Raw genomic sequence first — 22,833 nt, forward strand, 5'->3', positions numbered from 1 at the left:
TATATGTATAAGATAACATAACATAACATTTGGATGAGATTATTTTTGGCCCATGCTGTTTTGGCCATTGAAAAACAAAAAGTTTCAAAATTGACTAACTACTAGAATTACGGCTTCCACCTTAAAGATCTTCAAGAAATATGTAAAATTGAACAAAATCGGTACAATAAAAATTCCTTTGCATGAAAGACTGGTAGTTGTAGACACTGATCAGCTTGGAAACTTTTACAGAATCATATCACCTAAACGTTATTTAACAAGCGCTGCATTTGAACTTGACCTTGAAATTCGACTCTCATACCGTTTCCATAAAAAACACAAAAAAAAAATGCTTGTGTTATTAAAAAACTGTTGATATAAATCATAGCGAGTGACGCTATCCCCACCATTAAATATTGACGAGCTCTCCAAAAACTGCGCGGCATTTTGCATGCACCTCGCTTTTTAAATGGAAGCTGACATTGCATATTCCATATAAAATTTACATTTCCTGTTTTTGAACCATGCATTTTTATAAATAGTAAGTATTCCCACTTATTATTATCAACATGTAGGCGGTAGGCGTCCTCTCTTTCTTTAAATCGGTGAAATTAGTCACATGCAGGCTTCCTCACGATTTCCTTCACCGACGATCACGAGATGAATTATAAAAACCAATTAAGCACTTAAGCAGTGAGTGCTTGCCTGGGTTTGAACCCGCAATCATTGGCTTAGATTGACGCGCTTTAACCACTTGGCCAGCTCGCAATATACATATAAAAAACTTATTTAAATATCTGGTCCGTTTGTCTACAATCTTCTTTTTGGTAGCTACTAACGAGCTTTCACGTTATCGATAAAAAAATGCATATTAGAGTAGAAAAAAATATGTTGGAAACAAGAACAACAACAATTTCATGTCGGTTATTTTTTGTTTTGTACTTGGTGAGAGGGCTTTGTGCAAGCCCGTTTGGGTAGGCATCACCCATTCACGTATTCTACCGCCAAACAGAAACATATAGTACTGTTGTGTTTCAGTTTGAAGAGTTGCATGTAACTACGAGGGACATAGCACCTTAGTTTCCAAGGTCAATGGCCTTGAAATATTTCAGGCCAATGTCTCTATTTCGAATTCACCTCCCTATTTTATAAAAAAAAAACAGTAACAGTAACAGCCTGTGAATGTCCCACTGCTGAGCTAAGGCCTCCTCTCCCTTTTTGAGGAGAAGGTTTGGAGCTTTTAAGCTCAATTTTTCAAAATTATGGTCAAAATTCGACCACTGGGCGAACACTATTTAAATATATTAGATGTTATTTTATTTATATGTTAGATAACTTATATTATATTATGTAACGTTATTTTCTTTTGATTTTACAGCTGTAGGTTCAAATATTAATGAAACATCATTTCAGGATGTATTTCGAGTTATTTTATCACCAAGCCTTATGAGAATAACGTTCCATAATTGAAGGAAATTCGTCATAGCATATATAAATGCTTATTTCCGATAAAATTTGAAGTTATCGTTTTAAGCGACAATATATATATTGTTAAATATTAATATAATTGACATTGTGTGCATATGTTTGTATTTCTGTTTAAAATATTAATTAATATTTTATGAAATTAAAGCGAGATGGCAGCCACCATGGCAGAACGCGTGAATTTTAATCGATGATCGTGCGTTCAAACCCTCGCAAGCACCACTGAACTTTCATGTGCTTAATTTTTGATTATAATTCATCTCGTGCTGGACGGTGAAGGTAAGCATCGCGAGTAAACCTGCATGTGCTTAATTTCATTTTTTTTTGCCACATGTGTATTCTTTCAAACGTCATTGGAGCAGCGTGGTTGAATACGCTCCAAATCTTCTCCTCAAAAGGGGGAAGAGGCCCAGCAGTGGGACATTAACAGGCTGTTACTGTTACTGATTTAAAATTAATAAGCAAATCTTGTGTGTAATATATATTGTATATCTCGGAAATAGTTCTAAAGATTTGACTGAAGTATTTAGTATTTCAATAAAGTTTTGATTTTTTAAATTTATATGTCTTTTCTGCCATCATATTCAGCCCACACTAATCCACTGCTGGACACAGGCCTCCTCACAGGCGTGACAATTCTCCCGATCCTGTGCTAATCGCGCCCATTGAGCCGCCATTTTTCTAAAGTACCAGTTTTCTGTAAAGACTATTTTTTTGTCACAAAAACTAATAATTATTAAACCCGGGTTAAAACCGGGTAAAGCTAAAGAGTACATACAATGATTTAAAATCAAATCTGAATATACACAATTAAACACGTTTTTTATTAACGCGCTTTAAATTGATTATTATAATTCCTATATTTATGTACTAGTTTCAGACTGCGACTTCATCCGTAGCGGCGAGGTACGGTGTGTAGTCGATAGAATCCTACTAAGTCCTGACTGCAGGCTGCGCAGTCGGCTTGCAGTTTCAATGCAGTTATGTCAACCGAACAAAAATATCAAAACTGTAATTTTACAACTGGAGCGCAGTTGTAATGCAAACCGTGTGTAGACACTTAAGATAATAATTACACATCTAAAAGCAATTACAATATATAATTAAGGCAATATACTAATTACAAACTACACGAGATAGAAAGTCGGTTGTGAAGAAATCACAGTTGCTCTAAGAACTCACTTCATTACTCATCCGTGAAACTTTGACAACTGATTTATGGTGATATACTGTTTTGATGTGTGAGTTCTTGTAATGCTTTTTTTATAGAATAGGTAGGCGGACAAGCAAATAAGCCACCTGCTGGTAAGTGGTCACCAACGCAAATAGACATTAACATTGTAAGAAATGTTAACCATCGCTTACATCGCCAATGCGCTTAACCATGGGGAATAAGATTTTATGTCCCATTTAAGTCGAGATGGCCCAGTGGTAAGAACGCGTGAATCTTAACCGATGAACGTGGGTTCAAACCCGGGCGAGCACCTCTGAATTTACATGTGCTTAATTTCTGTTTATAATTCATCTCGTGCTTTTCGGTGAAGGAAAACATCGTGAGGAAACCTGCATGTGTCTAATTTCATCGAAATTCTGCCACATGTGTATTCTACCAACCCGCACTGGAGCAGCGTGGTAGAATAAGCTCCAAACCTTCTCCTCAAAAAAAGGGAGAGGAGGCCTTAGCCCAGCAGTGGGACATTTACAGGCTGTTACTGTACTGTACTGTCCCATTTAATTACACTGGCTCACTCACCCTTCAAACTGGAACACAACAATAACAAGTACTGCTGTTTTGCGGTAATATATCTGTGTAGGTGGTACCCAGACGAGCTTGCACAAAGCCCTACCACCAGTAAAATAATTATTATGGTCAATGTCGCATATAAATTTCTGATATTTCACGATTCTTTTATGAGATGAGCTTCGAGTTTGTTTTCGCGGAATAGCCCTACAAGTGAAGGATCTAAGGCTTTTATATATCTAAAATAAAAGCCTTTGCTACAATTCAGCTTACAAATCTACGGTGCTCGCCGCTTTGTTTGTTTTCGATAATATATTATTGTACATAGGTATATATGCCCCTTTTCCTTATAGGAAACCAGAAAGGTAGACACAACGTTTGTTTATACTTTATACATAATGTTGATTTTTATTAAGTTCATTCGGTAAATAAGAGTGAAATATGTATGAAAATTTTAATTATATTTTTTTTTAATTAGAGATAGCTATGGACATATATTAATAGGCAATACAATTATGTTTTTTTCTTGATAATATTTGCAAGCACTTAGAGATGCAAGGACTCAATAGATATTAGCGGTTAGATAAAATTATATTATTTTTGACTGGCCCTTACGCTGATAGACCTAGGCATAAATCTGGAGCTGAATATTTGTTCCTCGTATTTCTTGTTAAGACGGAAAGGCTGGTTTTTAGTATGTATTCCGACACTGGCGAGTCCCACATACCCCCCCCCCCCCACACCGTTCCCGTGGGGGAAACACGTAACGAATTTTTCCAGCGGAAAAAAAACGATAGGCCTAGGCATAAATCTGGAGCTAAATATTTGATAAAACACACTTTTAACATTACTTTTACATCCAACAGTTTTAGTGTATAGTAAAAATTTTCATAATAAGTTATGTCTCATACTATCTGCACCGTAATATTAGCACGAAGTTTATATTCAGTTTAATATGAATAGTTTAGAGGTTTTTGTTGTGACCATTACTTAACAGCTCAAAAATGTAACGCCTCCGGATCCAAATTCAGATGAGGAATATTCCATTTTAAGTTACAGTTATAATTATTGGATTTTTTTACAAGTGTGGCAACACTGTTTTACATAAAACGACTTTTAATTAAAATGAAAATTTATTTTTATTTTATCATATAATACAATTTATTACAGAATTATTTATATTAAAACCTATATAAAAATAAAAATTAAAAATAGTTACTGTATAAATTGTGATCGCGTGGAATTGCAAGAATGCCAGCAGCATTTCCCCTTTGAATCAATTATATGTATTAATATATAATAATAATCATTTTATTTGCATGAAATGTAGTTTAATTTTAATAAACAATATATTTGTTTCAATAATTTATATAACATTTCTATTTAATTTGTATGTTTTGCTCATTAATGTTTTTTTATAATGTCATAACTTTCATTGTCACTGAATAATCACTTAGTACTATATACATATATTGTGTTATAATTTTATATTGTTGGCTGCCTCGTTAGTCTAGTAGCTAGACGTAAGGCCGCAGACCCGGAAGTTCTCGGTTCAAATCCCAGAATGGGTCGGGCCAGTAAAAAGTTATTGTGGTTTTCTGTCGAAAAGTCGCAATAGCAGTCTCCCGTGCCTGGGAAAACACGTAAAATCATTGGTCTTGTGTCTCTTTAACTCCTTAACTCTTTCCAGTCGTTTTGTTCGTCCCATCGGATTATAAGAGTAAGGGAATAGAGAGTGCACCTGTATTTGCACACACATTTTGCAATGCAATATGTCCTGTGCAAATCGGAAATCGGTCTGGATGACCTTCTGTGTTATAAATAGTGTACGATTTCCAAAAAAATAAAAGCCGAATATCTGAAAACAAAGAACAGACACAAATACAAACATCACTCACCTTTGAGCATAATATTCGAAGAATGCGACGAGTATTTCAATGGATCTAGTCATTGCTGCCCACATTTCGTGCGATTTGCATTTTGAGAGCGATGGCATAGAAAATCTAGACTGATCGTCAGACATTTAATCACACATTATAAATGCTAACACTCCTAAATCCTCACCAAGTTTATCATGAACAACTCGAAATTTAATATATTTCAAACTTAATTGATGTGCTTTAATTAAGAAAACGCGCGCGTAATCATATTTTACGTGAAAACGTAACGCGAAAATCACTGTCTACGTTACTACACCGCCTACACAGTTTGTCTGTAGTACTGAGCAACAGGTCAAGTTATTTACATAGGAAACACAAATACTATATAAATATAATTGTAACTGTCAACATTATTATTACGTAATTCTAATTACGAAATTAAGCATTCAAATTTCGAATTTCTTTACCATTATAAAAAAAGGATTTAATTTAATTTTACATGAACGTTCGCTTCTAACGGCCCGCGTTCTTGAACTGAGAAAGGATCGGATGGCGCATGCCCTGCTGGAATATACAGCCAATTTATACGACCTTTCCATCCCCTCTATCCTGGATGAATTGTTGGTACTTAGAGGTATTTGTTTACAAACGCACGGGTCTTTGTATAATGGTTAGATCGGCGACAATAATATATAACAGACTGGCTACAAGGGAATCCACAGTTGGTTTGACTTTAGATACCAATTTATAACAGTCTTTTCACCTTGATGTTACTTTTTTATATCCTTTTATGTATATACGTTATAGATGGTTTGTCAAAAGCTATTACATTGTAATATCACTGACATTATATCGTCAATTTAGTTTCTCGATTTCGCAATTTACGGTCAAATTTCAGTTACATTTCAATTTCATTTGGGCACATTTATTAGATATGGATCAATTGGTTTTTGAGAATTTTACTAAATAATAATTCTACCAATCGGTTATCGAGTTGTCTCTGATTGGTCACTTTTTCTGCGGTGACGTATAAAACGCATACGACACACACACATTGAGACATAATAATATAAGCTTTATTTTTTATTAACCTCATTTTCAATTTCCCACAGATGTCTTGTCTATGTCATGTCTGTATCTTATATATTGTGATTTATTATATTTTAATATATTTTTATGTAATTTGTATATAAATATTGTTATCATTGGTAACGAAAGTAAAATGTTATAATAAAACTTATTATTATTATTATTTGTTGGTGCTAAGGGCTAGGTGGAAAGCCTTTTGAGATTTTGAATTGAAAGGAACAGGAGCGTCACCTGATTGAAAGTGACTACTACCGTCCATGGACACCTGGACACCCGAGGGCTTGCAGGTGTGTTGCCGGCATTTATCAGTGATCATTGCTTTGTGCTATATAGTCTAAGCAGCGACCACATTAAATATAATGGTGGTCATAAAATATAAGTATATATAATAATAAACCATTGGTATGGCGGTCTGTAACTTAACCATTAATCTTTTTTTTTTTCTAAAATAAGTCTATAAAGTAGTGACTAATAGTAAATAACAAAGCGAAACAGTTTCTGTGTTGTTATAATTTTTTTTTGAGGTTTATAAAAATTGCATCACAATTAAAACATAAATAAAATATATTTTAACTGTGATTTTAACTATGACTTTAAAATCGATTTCAATATAATATTTTTTTATAGAATAGGAAGGCGGACGAGCATATGGGCTACCTGATGGTAAGTGGTCACCAACGCCCATAGACATTGGCATTGTAAGAAATTTTAACCATTACTTACATCACCATTGCGCCACCAACCTTGGGAACTAAGATGTTATGTCCCTTGTGCCTGTAATTACACTGGCTCACTCACCCTTCAAACCGGAACACAACAATACCAATTACTGTAGTTTTGCGGTAGAATATCAGATGAGTGGGTGGTACCTACCCAGACGAGCTTGCACAAATCTCTACCATCTGTAAGAGGTAATAAGAGTTGTATAATTAAAAAAAATGCGTCAATTTTTAATATATTTGAAACCAAAGTTCCAATAAATTCTCTTGAGCATTGTATTGAAGAAAAACATCGTGAAACTTTTAATTCACAATGCATGAGTGTGTTGGAATAAATTTTAAAGTTTCTCAATGAGAGAAATATCAGCTCAGTAACGACACATTAACAGACTGTTATAGACAGTTCAATCCATAATGACGCACCAATCTTATTTTCCAATTGCTACAGTGCAAGTGTGCTACGTAAGCTGTAATAATGGAGCGCGTCTTCTTGAATTGGACTCAATATACTTTACTTAAATTTTATATATTAAAGGCTAACTATTTTTAATAAATGTCAATTTTAAATGTTTTTTCTACAACCGTATCTTGAAATAACAAAATTATAACGATAGCTATACTTTAATGTTTTTTTTATTACAAGATCATTAAATTTTTTTTTATATAATTAATAGGCCAGCGTTTGACCGTTGACTTGCCTGATGTTAAGCATCGACACGGTCTAGGATGTAGCACGCTTACCTCTAAGAAACGTGTTTACTCTGGATTTGAAGACACCAAACGATGATGATAATAATGTCCTCCTGATGGATTTCATTCCCATCGGATTTGATTTGATTTGATTTGCTGTGTCATCGAATTATTAAAGTGAAGGAATAAATATTGCACTTTTGATTTATCTCTCTTGACAATAACCACAATGGCAATATATAAATATATACAGTGAGCATGTGTATGTTCTCTGTATAGAGGGTACACACTGACAGACGACTGGCGGCAAATCTTTAAAGAGATCCTTCTGAAAGAATAAAAAATAATGACAAATATAGACATAGATAATCTCAATTACAATTAATTACAAAAATTTTAATATCTTAAGTATGAAAAGAAATACCTCTGAAAATATTTTACATCAATACTTTCTACAGAATTACGTTCCCTTAAGGGACGAAACCACTCCCACCTAGCCATAGATTCCGAGAGCACTACATTATTTCAAACTGTTTATTCAATTTTTTAAGAGATATCAGATTAATGGTGAGTTGAAAAATTTGTAAGAAATAAATTTTAAATCACAGATAACTTATAAAAAATATATTAACCTACAGAATTTTATATGAACTTCTTGGAATAACGTTGAAATGTTTTTCCTTCCCTCTGGGGAGATTAAAGGTTGAAGAATTGAAGATGTGACATTAAGTTACGCAAGTTATTGGGTAAGTTACAATCCCATACATTTGGTATGTTTCTCAGAACTTAAATATGTTCTTGAAATTGTCAAAGGCATTATATATGATACAATAAATTTATCTTTTGGAAAAATATATATCTGAGTAAATATTATTTGGTAACGACATCGAGAGCCTGGAGGATTTGTGTTTTGAAATTGATGCATATACATATGTATGTCGGTTTGTGGTTTTCTACTTCCAAAATGGCGAGTTCAGTGATTTTGAATCCAAGACCTTGAATTTAAAGTCTTATAAGCTGAGCTAGCAAGACCAAAAATACAACATAGTTTAGTCAAATTGGTGTTATCATATAATAATGTCATTGATCTACAAAGAATATTCTAGTATTTAAAATAAGTTGGCAGACTAGCAAATGTGTCACCCGATGGTAAGTTGTCACCACCATGCACAGACATTGGAACTGTAAGAAATATTCACCAACCCTTATGCCGTCAATGTGCAACCAATCTTTGTAGTAAATATTGCTGTTGGCAGTTATATATGTAATGAGTGCGTGGTACCTAACCAGACAGATTTTTACATAGCCTTGAATACCACATGAAAAGGCTTGACTATTTCAGTCAGTTAGACTATTTACTCTTTATTTATAAACTCTATTACACACAAACATAATACACCACACAGCACAGCTGGTTAAAAGCGTGCTAGGGCAGGCTTACTATTATTTATCACGTGACCATGATGGCGTAATGTATGATGACTTCTACTGGATATATTATAGATGATTTAGCTACCCTTGGTCCAACTTAAAACGGATAAAATTCTTACGAGGTGACTCCATCCATTCCCCCTTTAAAATTGAAATTTCTAAAAAACATTTCTGACATTAGTTTGTTTAGTTTTGTCTGTGTGGTGTCAGTCAGTTAGGACAAAATATTTCGTAAAAAAGATTAACTCTTTTATCACTATTACTACATATTATAAAAGTCCGCTCTCTGGACGCGATAATCTCAAAAACTACCGAGCATACTTCCATACTGCTTTCAACAATAGACGGAGACGGATACATGGCCAAGGTCTAGGTGTATAATTCATTCAGGTTTTGTGTGAACTTTCTGAAAAATGATTTTGGAAAAAATAATGCCCACTGGGAGCTTTACTTGCGTGCGCCGCGTAAATAGAGTTACATGTATAACAAAATAAGCATTTTATGTAGATGCGTGTAGCCGGGACGGGTAGTCATTTATAAAAAAGGCATTATTTTTTAATTAAACCTTGTTACAATGAATCTTATAATACAAAGAAACAAATAAATGTTGCAAGAATTATTCTCTTGGGCAATTTTGGATTTAAAATTTGACAAGAGGTCTGTAGCCATCGCTACAGGTATCGTATCGTATGTAACCTCTTTTTTATCATAGTTTTTGTCATTAATGAATTCTTCAGTTTTTTATTAGAAAGCAAAATATATTATACATTTTTACATTGTCTCCGTCGCATCGAAATGGTATTAAAGAATGGAGCAGAAAATGGAGAAATGCCTTCGTCTCTTTTAAATTATATATTTGCACTGCCATGAAGCTCTTGGGAAACTTCGTAGAGCAAACAAATCTGCAGAGATCTAAGCAAATTTTCAGGTAACGAGAACACATTTATATAAATAAACACAAACCGACAAACTAATGCTGATGATAATATTGAGCTCATGATTTATTGGTTACATATAAGTGTATCACGTATAACTTACCGCTTAAGTTCCATGTGCTTTATTTGTGCTTATAATTCATCTCATGCTCGGCTTTGAAGGCCTCGTGAGGAACCTACATGCGTCGGATGAATTACTGTCACATGACAAAACCCGCTTTGGAGCAGCGTGGTGGTATAAGCTCGAAAATTTCTCCTCAATATGACAGAAGGCCTAAACCCCACAATGGGACATTTACAGGCTGTGCCCTGGTATACAGTAATCTTGACGTAACATCCTGAAGAGAATAACATCAGCCACTTCATGACGACCACGACCGCGCTGCCAAGAGCGTATCGACGTAAGAAGAAGAAAATAATCTTAATTAAAATATATTTTCCACGCAAAGTCGGGTTCATAAATAAGCCATATTGTATTTTAACTACATCACGTTTATATGGTTTCAAATCAATCTGGCTTTTATGTACAACTGTGATTTACGTTTAAAGAGCCTACACATTGCTTAAAACAAAAGTTTTTTTCTTTTTAATTTCATTATATCATTAAAAAGTAATGATTCGAGATGGTGGATCCTATTAATTTCGGGAAAGCAGCTCTCAGTTGGTTAACTTACACCAACCGATTCGTCTCAACCGGTCGTTTTAGATTGGTGGCGCATTGACAATATCTGGAATGGTTATTTTTCTTACAATGCTAATCCTATTAGAATGATCCTATACCATTAGGTGACCATATTGGCCATCCGCCTAGAATTTGATATAAAAAAATGTGTGTCCATAATTTGTATTTATAATACTCGACAGTAAGGAAAAATTATCGTGAGAAAACCACTAACCCGCAACAAGGCAGCGTGATGAATTAAACTCCGAAACTTCTAGAATAAAAGCCCAGCTGTGGGATTTACGAGCTACTATTTTACTTTAGTTTTTATAAATTCTTAATGCGCTAAAACCTTAACGCTACTACATACTCTAAAAACGTTCTTATATAAAATATATAATAATTCTAAATAGAAACGTACATTCGAAAGCATTAGCTAAAGAGGCGTCACTAGAAAATTGTCTCACTGTTACTTTAATGAGGGGGATAGAACGGGTTAATCTTAAAGCATAAAAATGGGTTGAAACCCAGTCAAGCACCACTGCATTTTCATGTGCTTAATCCATGATTATAATTCATCTCGTGCTCCGCGGTGAAGTAAAACGTGATAAAACTACATGTCTAATTTCACTAAAAATCTGCCACATTTTTATCCAACCCGCATTGGTGCAGCGTGGTGGAATGAACTCAAAACCTCTCCTAACGCGAGAGGACGCCTTAGCTCAGCCGTCCAGACAACCTTAACGACAGTTTTTTTTTTATTATTTTTTATAGGCTGGCTGACGAACAACTGGGATACCTGATGGTAAGTGATCACCACCACCCATAGACATTGGTGATGTAAGAAATAATAACCATACCTTATATCATCAATACCTTGCCACCAACCTTGAGAACTGAGTTCTAATGTCCCTTGTGCCTATAGTTACACTGGCAAACCAGAACGCATCAATAGTAAGTAATGCTGTTCAGCGGTAGAATATCTGACGAGTGGGTGGTACGTACCCAGGCTAAAAGCCGTACCGCCATGTAAACATGATGACTACTGTTTACCATTTCTCATAGGTTTTTTCTAAGAAATACTAACCATACCTTTTACCATAAATGCGTGGAAAGAGATCAACTGAATTCCTCACGCCTGCATTTACACTCGCTTACTTAATTATTTCTTGAACGTGTATTTTCTTCTGTAGAACACGGAATATAGTACGGGTGAAATAAGGATTTTTCCTGTGTTATTTTTTAGCTAATGAGATATAAACATACCCCAACATATATATTCGCCCGTACTGTGCAAATGAAACTTACAACGTGTTTTTCCAGGCTTTTATTTAAATATATCGTAATATTTCTTAACTACCGGTTCGAATTACAGTGTAGGCAATATTTATATATATAAAACGTTAATACGCTCCGATGCTGTTTTTGTTTTTTCTGTAGGCATTTTTGGATTTACCAAATTTTTCGTGCATAGTTTTCGTAAATTGGTATATATAGTTTGGACAGTGCATTTCGAAAATATCTTGATCGATAATTTCCATCTAACTATGATGAAATAATAATAAAGGTTGGTGGTGCATTGGCGATGTAAGCAATGGTTAACATTTCTTACCAAGCCAATGTCTATGGGCATTGGTGACCACTTACCAACAGGTGGCCCATTTGCACGTCCGCCTACAAATACCAAGCAACAGATACAGAACTTTCTTTGTAATATTAGTATGGTTGATAAACATTTTTATGCACTCAATTACAAACATAACAAGTTTTACTGATAATAACCTCCTGACCGATTTCGGCTACGGTGACCAATTTCATGAGACTTGTCAACTGCGCAAGACATAACATTATAGACCACAAGTGTTTTCGCAAACAAACTTGCGCTCTCTATGTGACACACAGATATAATCAGAAAAAGTTCCATTTCCAACTTCAAGCATCCGAGTCTCCACTGAAATGTTACGACAGAAAAACCTAGTAACCCTTTATCGGCCCGACCTTGGGCTTAAACTCACGACCAATGCATTTACGGCTTTATATCTATCCACTAGACTAACGAGGCAATGACGAGAACATATATAATATATTCTAATAGGTCCTTAACTGAAGGTTCACTGGTAACCTTGTATCAGTTTCACACATGCTGGTTTTGATATGTTTTTTCCTTCACAACGGAGTACGAAGGTACACATTCCAATCGCAAATTTCAATTCCAGTCTCAAATTCTAAGTCGTCATGAATACGAACCATATTATAATTATCATTAACCTGTGTTCGCCCACAGCTGGACTAGGCCTCACCAAAAGCGCGCCATTGAGCTCGATCTTCGTCTCTTCTTATCTAACTGCCACGAGTAGTTCTGAACATTTCATCATCACACCGAGTTTGAGGAGCTGAGTATACTACTACGAACTAAGGAAGACCTAAGGAGCTATCCATAATCCGAAACAAACACCATTAATCATTTTCAACTTTTTTTGTGATGATATGCCTCTATATATAGATATAAGTCTGTCTAGTTAACTAAATAAACAGATAATAAGAACTCAGTGATACTTCCACAGATTAAATTCTATGACCTTCGGTGAAAATGCACATGGATCCACACTCATTTCATTCGCTAAATAAAAAACAAAATGAAAATAATCCAACTAGAATTTAAACTGAAATTTTTCAATCGCTTTTAATCTAAATTGGTCTCGAATGTTAAGCAAACTGGCTCGTCTTCTAACAACCCTCAAATTTATTTGATTTATTCAAATTCAAATATTCAAACTGAATTGTTCTATCAAAGTATTTTCAACTAACTTCTGGCATAGTTGTATAAATTTATAAAGCTGTAAAGTAACTTTTAAATGTACCGCTGTTGATCCAAGAATTAGAGCATCTTCTACCACTTTGAAATATAGTTGAAATTATTTGACCATTCTGTTAAGTAAGTTAAGGAATTGGTGACAATTTAGTGACGTAAAACTGGTGATCATGTGCTGTTCGTGGCAGATTGCCATTCCATCGGATATTGAAACCAGTCCACGATGATGATGGCTGACGTGGCAAAGTCGGTCTAAAGAACAACTTAATCATATTATTAACAATTAAAATAACATTTACTTTTATGTAAATAATAAAGTAAAAGCCTGTAATTATCCCACTGCTGGGTTAAGGCCTGCTCTCCATTTAAGGTGATAAGGTTTGGAGCTTATTCTAGAATGTGAGAGAATTTCAGAGAATTGGATTAAATTAAATAAGCGAATTATATGAAAATTGAGTAGTCAATAAGCCTTGGCTTGAACCCGCAAATATAAATTAAGATTCACGCGTTAATAACTTAAAAATAAATAATTGGGCATACAGATATGAATTTGCGGGACTGGGTTTTGAAACGTTAGGTCCATGGTCATCTGATACAAAAAAAACATAAAAGATCTTTCTAAGAAACTGGTCCATACTTCTGGTGACCTAAGAGCTGGCGCTTATATAGCCCAAAGGCTGAGTCTAGCGGTGCAGAGAGGTAATATTGCCAGCGTCTTGGGTACCAATAATGCCACAGGACAATCTTTTAGACGGCGTGTTTTGGTTATAAATTTGTAATGTGTATTTTGTTTCTTTATTTTAGTTTTATATATTTTAAATAGACTTTACATAGTTTACTAATAAAAATACTGGGCTATCTCGATTCATATTTACATCTAATCATCAATTTAAAAGGTTTTTGGTAAATAATAATCACATTAAATAAAGTGGATGTAACATTACTCGTTCAAACAAATTCTTATCAAGAATTAAAAACACAAATTAAATAAAAAAAATTATTAATTACAAGGGAAACGTATTACAAATAAAATTATCAATCAATCAATCAACAGCCAATCGTTGTCCACTGCTGAACATAGGCCTCTCCCAAGGTGCGCCAAAGCTCCCTGTCCTCCGCCTTCCGCATCCAGTTGGTGCCCGCCACCTTCTTAAGGTCGTCGGTCCACCTGGCTGGAGGGCGCCCTACGCTGCGCTTGCCGATTCGCGGTCTCCACTCTAGGACTCGTCTGCTCCAACGGCCATCGGTCCTACGACATACGTGACCAGCCCACTGCCACTTCAGCCTGCTAATTTTGCAAGCTATGTCGGTGACTCCGGTTCTTTTCCGGATAATCTCATTTCTGATCTTATCCTTCAAAGATACTCCGAGCATAGCTCGCTCCATAGCACGCTGAGCGACTTTGAATTTGTGGACTAGTCCCGCAGTTAGTGTCCACGTTTCGGCACCGTATGTCATGGCAGGTAAGACGCATTGGTTGAAGACTTTCGTCTTCAAACATTGCGGTATAGACGACTTGAGGACTTGACGAAGGTTGCCAAATGCTGCCCATCCCAAGCGAATTCTTCGATCGGCTTCCTTCTCGAAGTTGTTCCTACCGACTTGTATTATCTGTCCTAGGTAGGTATATTCACTAACAACTTCGAGAGGTTTCCCCTCGACGTATATCGGTCCCGGCACGACATGCCTATTGAACATGACCTTGGTCTTGTCCAAGTTCATACCGAGACCGACACACCGGGAAGACTCGCCTAGGCTACGCAGCATTTCGGTGAGTTGTTCCAGCGACTCTGCTATGATGACGAAATCGAAGGTGTGAGATGTACTCGCCGTTTACATTGACTCCATACCTAGTCCAATCCAGCGTTTTGAAAACGTCTTCCAACGCGTTGGTGAACAGTAATACCAATAATAATAAATTATTCATCTTAGCGTAAGATATTATTTAAGTGGTATAAGTAAAACCTATTACTCTGGTTCTGATTATATATCTGATAAAAATGCATAGGTGTTTAACCTATTTTGCTAGATTTTGGTCTGGAACTACATAAGTGTATGTAATTTACACAAATTTGTTTTTAAAAAGGGTAACTAGTGTGTAAGTGGTAAGAGTGCGTGAATCTTAACCGATGATCGTGGGTTTAAACCCGGACAAGCGCCACTTTCATGTGCTGAATTTGTGCTTATAATTCATCACATCTTTGACGGTGAAGGAAAACATAGTAAGGAAACTCTGCCACATGTTTATTCCACTAACACGCATTGGAGCAGCGTGGTGGAATAAGCTCCAATCCTTCTCCTCAAAAAGGGAGAAGACGCCTTAGCCCAGCAATGGGGCATTCACAGGCTGTTACTGTACTGTACTGTGTTTCTTGCCGGTTCTTCTCGATATAATCTACATTCTAAACCGGTAGCGCTTGATGATTGATAAGTACTTGTAAAAGTCTATTTGAATAAAAACATATTGTATTATAGATACAAGGCAGTAGATACGAGTGCTTGAGAGTATATAATATCGTAATTAGTCTATGCCTCAAAAATATAATGTATACTACTGCCGATATGGCCTAGTGGTTAGAACGCGTGAATTTTAACCGATGATCATGGGTTCAAACCCAGGCAAGCACCACTGAATTTTCATGTGCTTAATTTGTGTTTATAATTCACCTCGTGCTTGACGATGAAGGAAAACATCGTGAGGAAACCATGTGTCAAATTTCATTGAAATTCTGCTACTGTGTGTATTCTACCAACCCGCAGCAGCGTGGTGGTATAAGCTCCAAACCTTCTCCTCAAAAGGGAGAGGAGGCCTTAGCCCAGCAGTGGGATATTAACAGGTTGTTACTGTGTATGCTACTGGTTGAGCTTTGTGCAAGCTCGTCTGGGTAGGTACCACCCACTCATCAGAAATTATACCGCAAAACAGCAGTACTTGGTTTTGTTGTATTCCGGTTTGAAAGGTGATTGAGCCAGTGTAATTACAGGCACAAGGGTCGTAACATCTTAGTTCCTAAGGTTGGTGGGGCATTGGTGATGTAAGCGATGGTTAACATTTCTTACAATTCCAATGTCTATGGGCGTTGGTGACCACTTACCATCATTGTTCGTATTATCGTCCGTTAATTCTATAAAAAAAACACCATTAGTAATATATGGGTGTCGATGATGATATCAGTATATATGTATAATAGCTCAGTGGGCGGTTTTTTATGACCTTCTGAAGTGTATTACCAAGCCACGGTGAAGTTTATTTAAGAAGCCATTGTATGGAAATTCAATGGGACCGCTAAAAGTTTGTCGTTTATATCTCATCTTTTTTCGAATTTATGTGAAGTGAACAATGTTTTTAATGGTATTATAGAATCTTTCACGCCGCGTCTGTCTGTCTATACGCGATAAACTCAAATACTATTACTACCGAGATATCCAGGTAAATAAATTTTAAATGAGCAAGTCTTGGATCAATTTCTGTATTTATGTTAACAAGAAAACTTTGATTAAAAATTAAAAAACACTATTAAACATCTAAAACGAATATTTAACTATAATACATTCATTAATATCATTCCAAGAAGTTGAGTAACTTGCTGATTCCATATGATACTGCAGCATCAGGCCAGCGTTATCATCATATTGTAATATCATTGAAGTCGCATCTGTAGAAGTTGCTTAATTTCCATCAACAACCAGAAAACAGCTGATTATCTTCAAACACCTAAACAGATTTTCTTTAATCATAGCTAAGAGCACTCGACCAAGTCACTTAAAAAAAAACGAAATGAAAATCATTTCAACCGTTCAGGAGCTACCATACCATAGACAGACACGTTAACTGTCAACATTCCTCTTTTTGCGTTGGGGTTTAAATCTTTTCTTATGAAACGTTGAATTAAAAAGCAATAACACTGCCTTAACCTTGACTTTTAGCTGAACTCATTTGTTCTAATCTATTCTTAAGGATTATCCTTTGAAAAAGGTTCCTAGAATATGTTACATATTTTATTCAGTATATTTCGAAGCTATTTTTTTTTTTTTTTTTTTATATCGCCGGGAGGGCAAATGACTCTACTCCACCTGATGGTAAGTGGTAGTAGAGTCCAAACGCGACGACGGCCAGTACAGACGGGAAAAACGTTCTGCACTAGCCGCCTTCGCCTTGCCGGCCCGCAAGATGCCTCTTCACGCCTCGTTTGAAGGAACCCGGGTTGTAAGAGGAGGGGAATACGTGAGCTGGTAAGGAATTCCATTTTTTGGAAGTGCGACAAAGAAAGGAGTTGCCAAATTTCTTTGTTCGCGATGGAATTGATGTCACAGTTAGGCGGTGACATCGAGAACCAGCTCGCGTGGACTTAAGAAGGAAGGGGGAAGCAGGAATTAGAGAGAATAATTCCTCAGAGCACTCGCCGTGATACAGTCGATAGAAAGCGCTAAGTGCTGCTATCTCACGACGCAATTGTAAAGGTTCAAGGGTGTTTGTGACCTTTACGTCGCCAATAATGCGTACGGCACGTCGCTGCAACCGGTCCAAGGCCTCAAGTAGGTACTTAGCGGAGCCATCCCAAAGGTGCGAGCAATATTCCACGCAAGACCGTACCTGTGTTTTGTACAGCAGGCACAGTTGTTGTGGCGTGAAAAAGCGCCGCACCTTGTTCAGTACTCCGAGTTTTCGTGAAGCTGTTTTTATAACAGCCTCGATGTAATCCCTTGGACTAAGGTCGCAGCGAACGTCAATCCCCAGCATGGCGATTTTGCTTTGCATCACCAGCGGAGTACCACAGAGGGAGGGAAGAGGGGAAAATGTTGACTTTTTCGCCGTGAGAGCGCATACCTGTGTTTTCTTGGCATTAAACTCAACAAGATTATCAGAGCCCCATTTGGCGATGAGATCTAACGTCCTATCGAGTTCAATGACAAGATTCTCCCGCCTCTCCTCAGTTTCCGCCCGCCCAGCCACTGCGCGTCCGTGGTATCCACCATGCACTGTACTATCATCTGCATAGCAATGTATGTTCCCAAGGGAGAGCATATCATTGATATGCAAAAGAAAGAGTGTGGGAGATAGCACAGATCCCTGGGGGACCCCAGCATTCACTACATAGAATTGTGAAGCGCAACCATCTACTAAAACATGAAGGCTACGCTTGTGTAGGAAGCTGGCAATCCAGGTGCATAGCTGAGCAGGCAGACCATATGCCGGTAGCTTGGAGAGAAGACTTCTGTGCCAGACCCTGTCGAAAGCCTTGGAGATATCGAGGCTGACAGCCAACGATTCTCCATGCTTGTCGATAGCTTCACCCCAGAGGTGTGTTACGTACGCTAGTAGATCACCTGTGGACCGTTTTGGTCGAAACCCGTACTGACGATCATTAATTAGACAGTGATCTTCTAGGTAATGGATCAGTTGGTTGTTTAAAATCCGTTCCATCACCTTACAAAGTACTGAGGTGATAGCTATTGGCCGATAATTTGCCGGGTCAGACCGATCCCCTTTTTTGGGAACCGCTTGCACATTAGCTCTTCTCCAAGCCTCCGGCACACTTCCCGAAGAGAGAGAAAGTTGGAACAGGCGCGTTAACACAGGAGACAGCTCCGCTGCGCACTTCGTCAGCACTATGGCTGGTATTCCATCGGGACCGCTAGCTTTCCGTACATCAAGTGATTGCAGCTCCGCACGCACATCACGTTGCCTGATTTTAATGTCAGGCATCGTATGGCCACATGCAGGTATTGTAGGTGGCAGTGCACTACAATCATCGATGACGGAATTGTCGGCAAAGAGTTTAGCCAGGAGATCAGCTTGCTCTTGCGGATTGTGAGCTAGCGATCCGTCCGGATTTCTGAGCGGTGGCAGCGAAGGTTGGCAGAAATTGTTTTGCACAGACTTGGTCAGACGCCAGAAGCTACGGGAGCCCCTAGGATGCGAAACAAGGTCATGACCAATCTGTACAATGCGCTGTGCATCCGCTCTCGTGTATGCCTTTCTACAGGACTTGGAATTTTTATTATAGTTTGCTTTCAGTGAGTCAATGTTAGATGCCCCGCTAATGCAGCCGTTGATCCACTTGCGATATGCCGCCTGCTTAGCTGATACAGCATCGGCACATTCACGAGTGAACCAACGGTTACGCGTACTCCTACTGACGAGATCTGAGCTAGGAATGTAGTATTCCATTCCCAGCATGATCTCGCCAGCAACAGCAGCGGCACTGGCTGTCGGGTCATTCCCACTGAAGCAACGTTCCTTCCAAGGGACCGACGCATAGTAATCGCGCATACCGTCCCAATCCGCCGACTTATAGTGCCAAACGCGACGTTTGCATACCGCTAGTGGCGGCAGCTTGGCCTGTGGCACTCTGGTAGAAATAAGGCTGTGATCCGAAGAGCCAAGAGGAGCCTGAACCACAACCTGATATTCCACCGGGTGAGAAGTCAGCAGAAGGTCCAGTAGAGAAGGTGCTCGCCCATCAATGTCTGGGATCCTGGTGGGCTGATCAACCAGTTGGGTCAAGTCATGTGTGAGAGCAAAAGCATGAGCAGTCCTTCCAGCATGGTCAATTTTGAGAGATTTCAACCAGGATTCGTGGTGAGCATTAAAGACCCCCAAAAACACCAATTCCGCGTTAGGAAATTGCTCTTGCGCAGCATCTGCCACCCGACAAAGATGGTCAAATAGTCGGCTTGTCTCCAAGTCACCATTGTGGGATCTGTAGAGGCACACGTAGACTCGGCTCTGACGAACCAGGTCCACACGTACCACCAACATGGAGAAGGAGGGGTCCTCCAAGAAGCGCAGTCGGTGACAGCAAACATCCGTCCTGACGAACAAGCATACTCCGGCTTTCGCTTTGAAGGATTCTTCAAGCGTGTAGCCGGGATAATTAAGGTAGCTGGTATCGGCAGGACGGAGTATTTGTGTCTCCGTGAGAAACAACATTGCTGGCCGTGCTGTCTCGAGATGGTGGTGGACAGCGTTGAGGTTAGTGTGGAGTCCTCGGATGTTAGAGAACTCGACCTCAAACAGCGAGGGTATGGTGGGGGTGAGCACCGCTGTACGACCGTTATTTCTTTTTTGTTGCGCCATTTGGGAGAAATTAAATGGAAAAGAGACGTGAAGCGAGCGATGTATTGCCACGATAGGGATGGGCAAAGTGTGGAGGCGTGTTTCCCCAAGTGGTTGCCAAAAGGAAAAATACACTGACCCGCCGGACGGAAGGGCCCCCGAACCCCCCCGGAAGTGGCCGCCGGGACCCCACCTACCGGTCACCAACCGGCACGACGGTCCACCCCGAGATTATGCGTGGCCTGGTGGGGCAGCCTCACGAGCTGGTTAGGCACGCTCGGTCCCCTGTACTATGCCACGGGCGGCCAGCGGAACAGCCGTTTCTTCGGGTCTCCCTGACCGGCAGGTCAATACAGTTTCCCCCGGCATTGGTTCAACAGCCGTCTCCAACCGGACCAACACCCATCGCGGCAATACTCGCTCGGGCTCTGGCTGTACGCTGGCTGACCTCGAAACGCGGCTGCAAGCCACTTCACGAGTTTTTCACCATGCGTACGGTGGTAACAAGCCAGGCGGATGTTAGCATCCTACCACCAGATGAGCAGATGGTCGCTCAGATATCCCTTAGTCGCCTCTTACGACACCCATGGGAAAGAGAGGGGCAGTGAAATGTATTCTTTCTCCGTCACTGCACGGATATGCATCATGGCTAAGACATAACAAGCGCAAAGGGCCTATGCCCGTGTCTGAAGACAAATTGTATAGCGTATAAAAATATATAAATTGGACACAGTCGTTTGTTACGTTGTACCAAGATTTTTTAAGTTAAAGTTTTTATTTAATGTGACTGATTAGTATTGTTTATTAAGTGACAATTTCACTATATTTAATATACCGAAAAAACTGGCAATTGTTACTCAAAGGGAAAACGATTAGGGCGTTTTTTTTTAAATTATTTGAAAACTTTGAACTTTAATTAAAATAAATAGTAAATTTTAAATGTCCCACAACTCGGCTAAGGCCACCCTTTGACAAGGTTTGAAATGTATTCCACCATACTGCTCTAATGCGGGATGGTGGATACACATGTGGCATATTTTCATATAGGTTGTATGTGTCAGTATAAAATATTATATGTAGTTTATATTTCATCTCGTGCTCGACAGTGAAGGAAAACATCATAACCTTCACATGCAGGTTATGTGTGTAATTTCACTGAAATTCTCTCACATGTGTATACACGCATTGGAGTAGCGTGGTGGAATAAACTCCAAACCTTCTTCTCAAAAAAAAAAAGAGAGAGTACATTCACAGGCTGTTACTGTACATACTGGTAAGTCTTTAAAGTTATTATATAATAGGTACCCATCTTGGCTTATAATAAGGCACGGGTATAATAAGCATATCTATAAAACGTTTATAATGAAGGACAAAAATACAAAAAAAAAGCATTCTGTTTAACTAACGCATAGACGAAAAACATATGAATACTCATTTTTATTTATTATGAAAGAATATTTCTTTCTTGCAATACTAACGCAAAGTTCACATTGTTCACAAAAGAATCACTTACCGCATGTAGTCGGATAACAGAAGTAAAAAGTTTCTTGTATTGATAAATTGATAAAACCTTCAAAACATGTACATATTTTTTCTATTTAAATATAACTGTGTATTGTATTATTTTCTTAAATTATTCTAATTAAGTACTAATATAATATCTGCCTTTTATTATTCCGTAATCCGTAACAGCCTGTGAATGTCCCACTGCTGGGCCTTTCCTCTTCTTTTTTTTTTTTGAGGAGAAGGTTTGGAGCTCCAATACGGGTTGGTGGAATACACATGTGGCAGAATTTCAGTGAAATTAGACACATCCAGGTTTCCTCACGATGTTTTCCTTCACCGTCAAGCACGAGATAAATTATAATCACAAATTAAGCAAATGAAAATTCAGTGGTGCTTGCCGGGGTTTGAACCCACGTTCATCGGTTAAGATTCATGCGTTCTTACCACTGGGCCATCTTGGCTCCTTTTATTATTACACAATTATTATTATTATTACAAAAGATAACTACATAAATTTGATTAATGACCCTTCCGATCCCCACCTGACGCAAAGCTGCCCATAAGACAGGCCGCATTTCCACGCTGTACGGCAATGTACAACCTTTGTGACAAGTAAAACCCGGAGCGACTGTCAAATCCCCTCCTCACCTTCAAAATAAATATAACGTACTATTCATGGTATAACACATTTAACATTAGAATTATGTAATTTAAAATGCTTTTATGTACATATTTTGGGATCAATTAATTATTATTAGCTTTTTTGTCTTGGTACAGCGGGGTATCGAGTAACACGGATATAAGTCTAGTATAGTAAAGTATATATTTCTTTTGTTTTTCTTTTG

At 38.0% G+C, this 22,833-nt stretch overlaps 1 protein-coding gene across 2 annotated transcripts in view; it reads right to left on the reverse strand.

Annotated features, from left to right (window-relative positions):
- Positions 1-22,833, reverse strand: part of LOC126778880 (synaptotagmin-7) — a 336,569-nt gene that overhangs the window by 113,347 nt on the left and 200,389 nt on the right. Inside the window, exon 1 of one of the 2 annotated variants that reach the window (XM_050502619.1) lies at positions 5,104-5,199. The exons of the other annotated variant lie outside the window; for it this stretch is intronic. Coding sequence (XP_050358576.1) covers positions 5,104-5,168 — 65 coding nt within the window. The 5' untranslated portion in view covers positions 5,169-5,199. Of the gene's footprint in view, positions 1-5,103; positions 5,200-22,833 lie in introns of those variants that run through there. 2 annotated transcript variants of the gene reach the window in all.

Source organism: Nymphalis io, chromosome 27 (assembly GCF_905147045.1).
Source record: "Nymphalis io chromosome 27, ilAglIoxx1.1, whole genome shotgun sequence".
In the NCBI taxonomy this organism is placed as follows: Eukaryota; Metazoa; Arthropoda; class Insecta; order Lepidoptera; family Nymphalidae; genus Nymphalis; species Nymphalis io.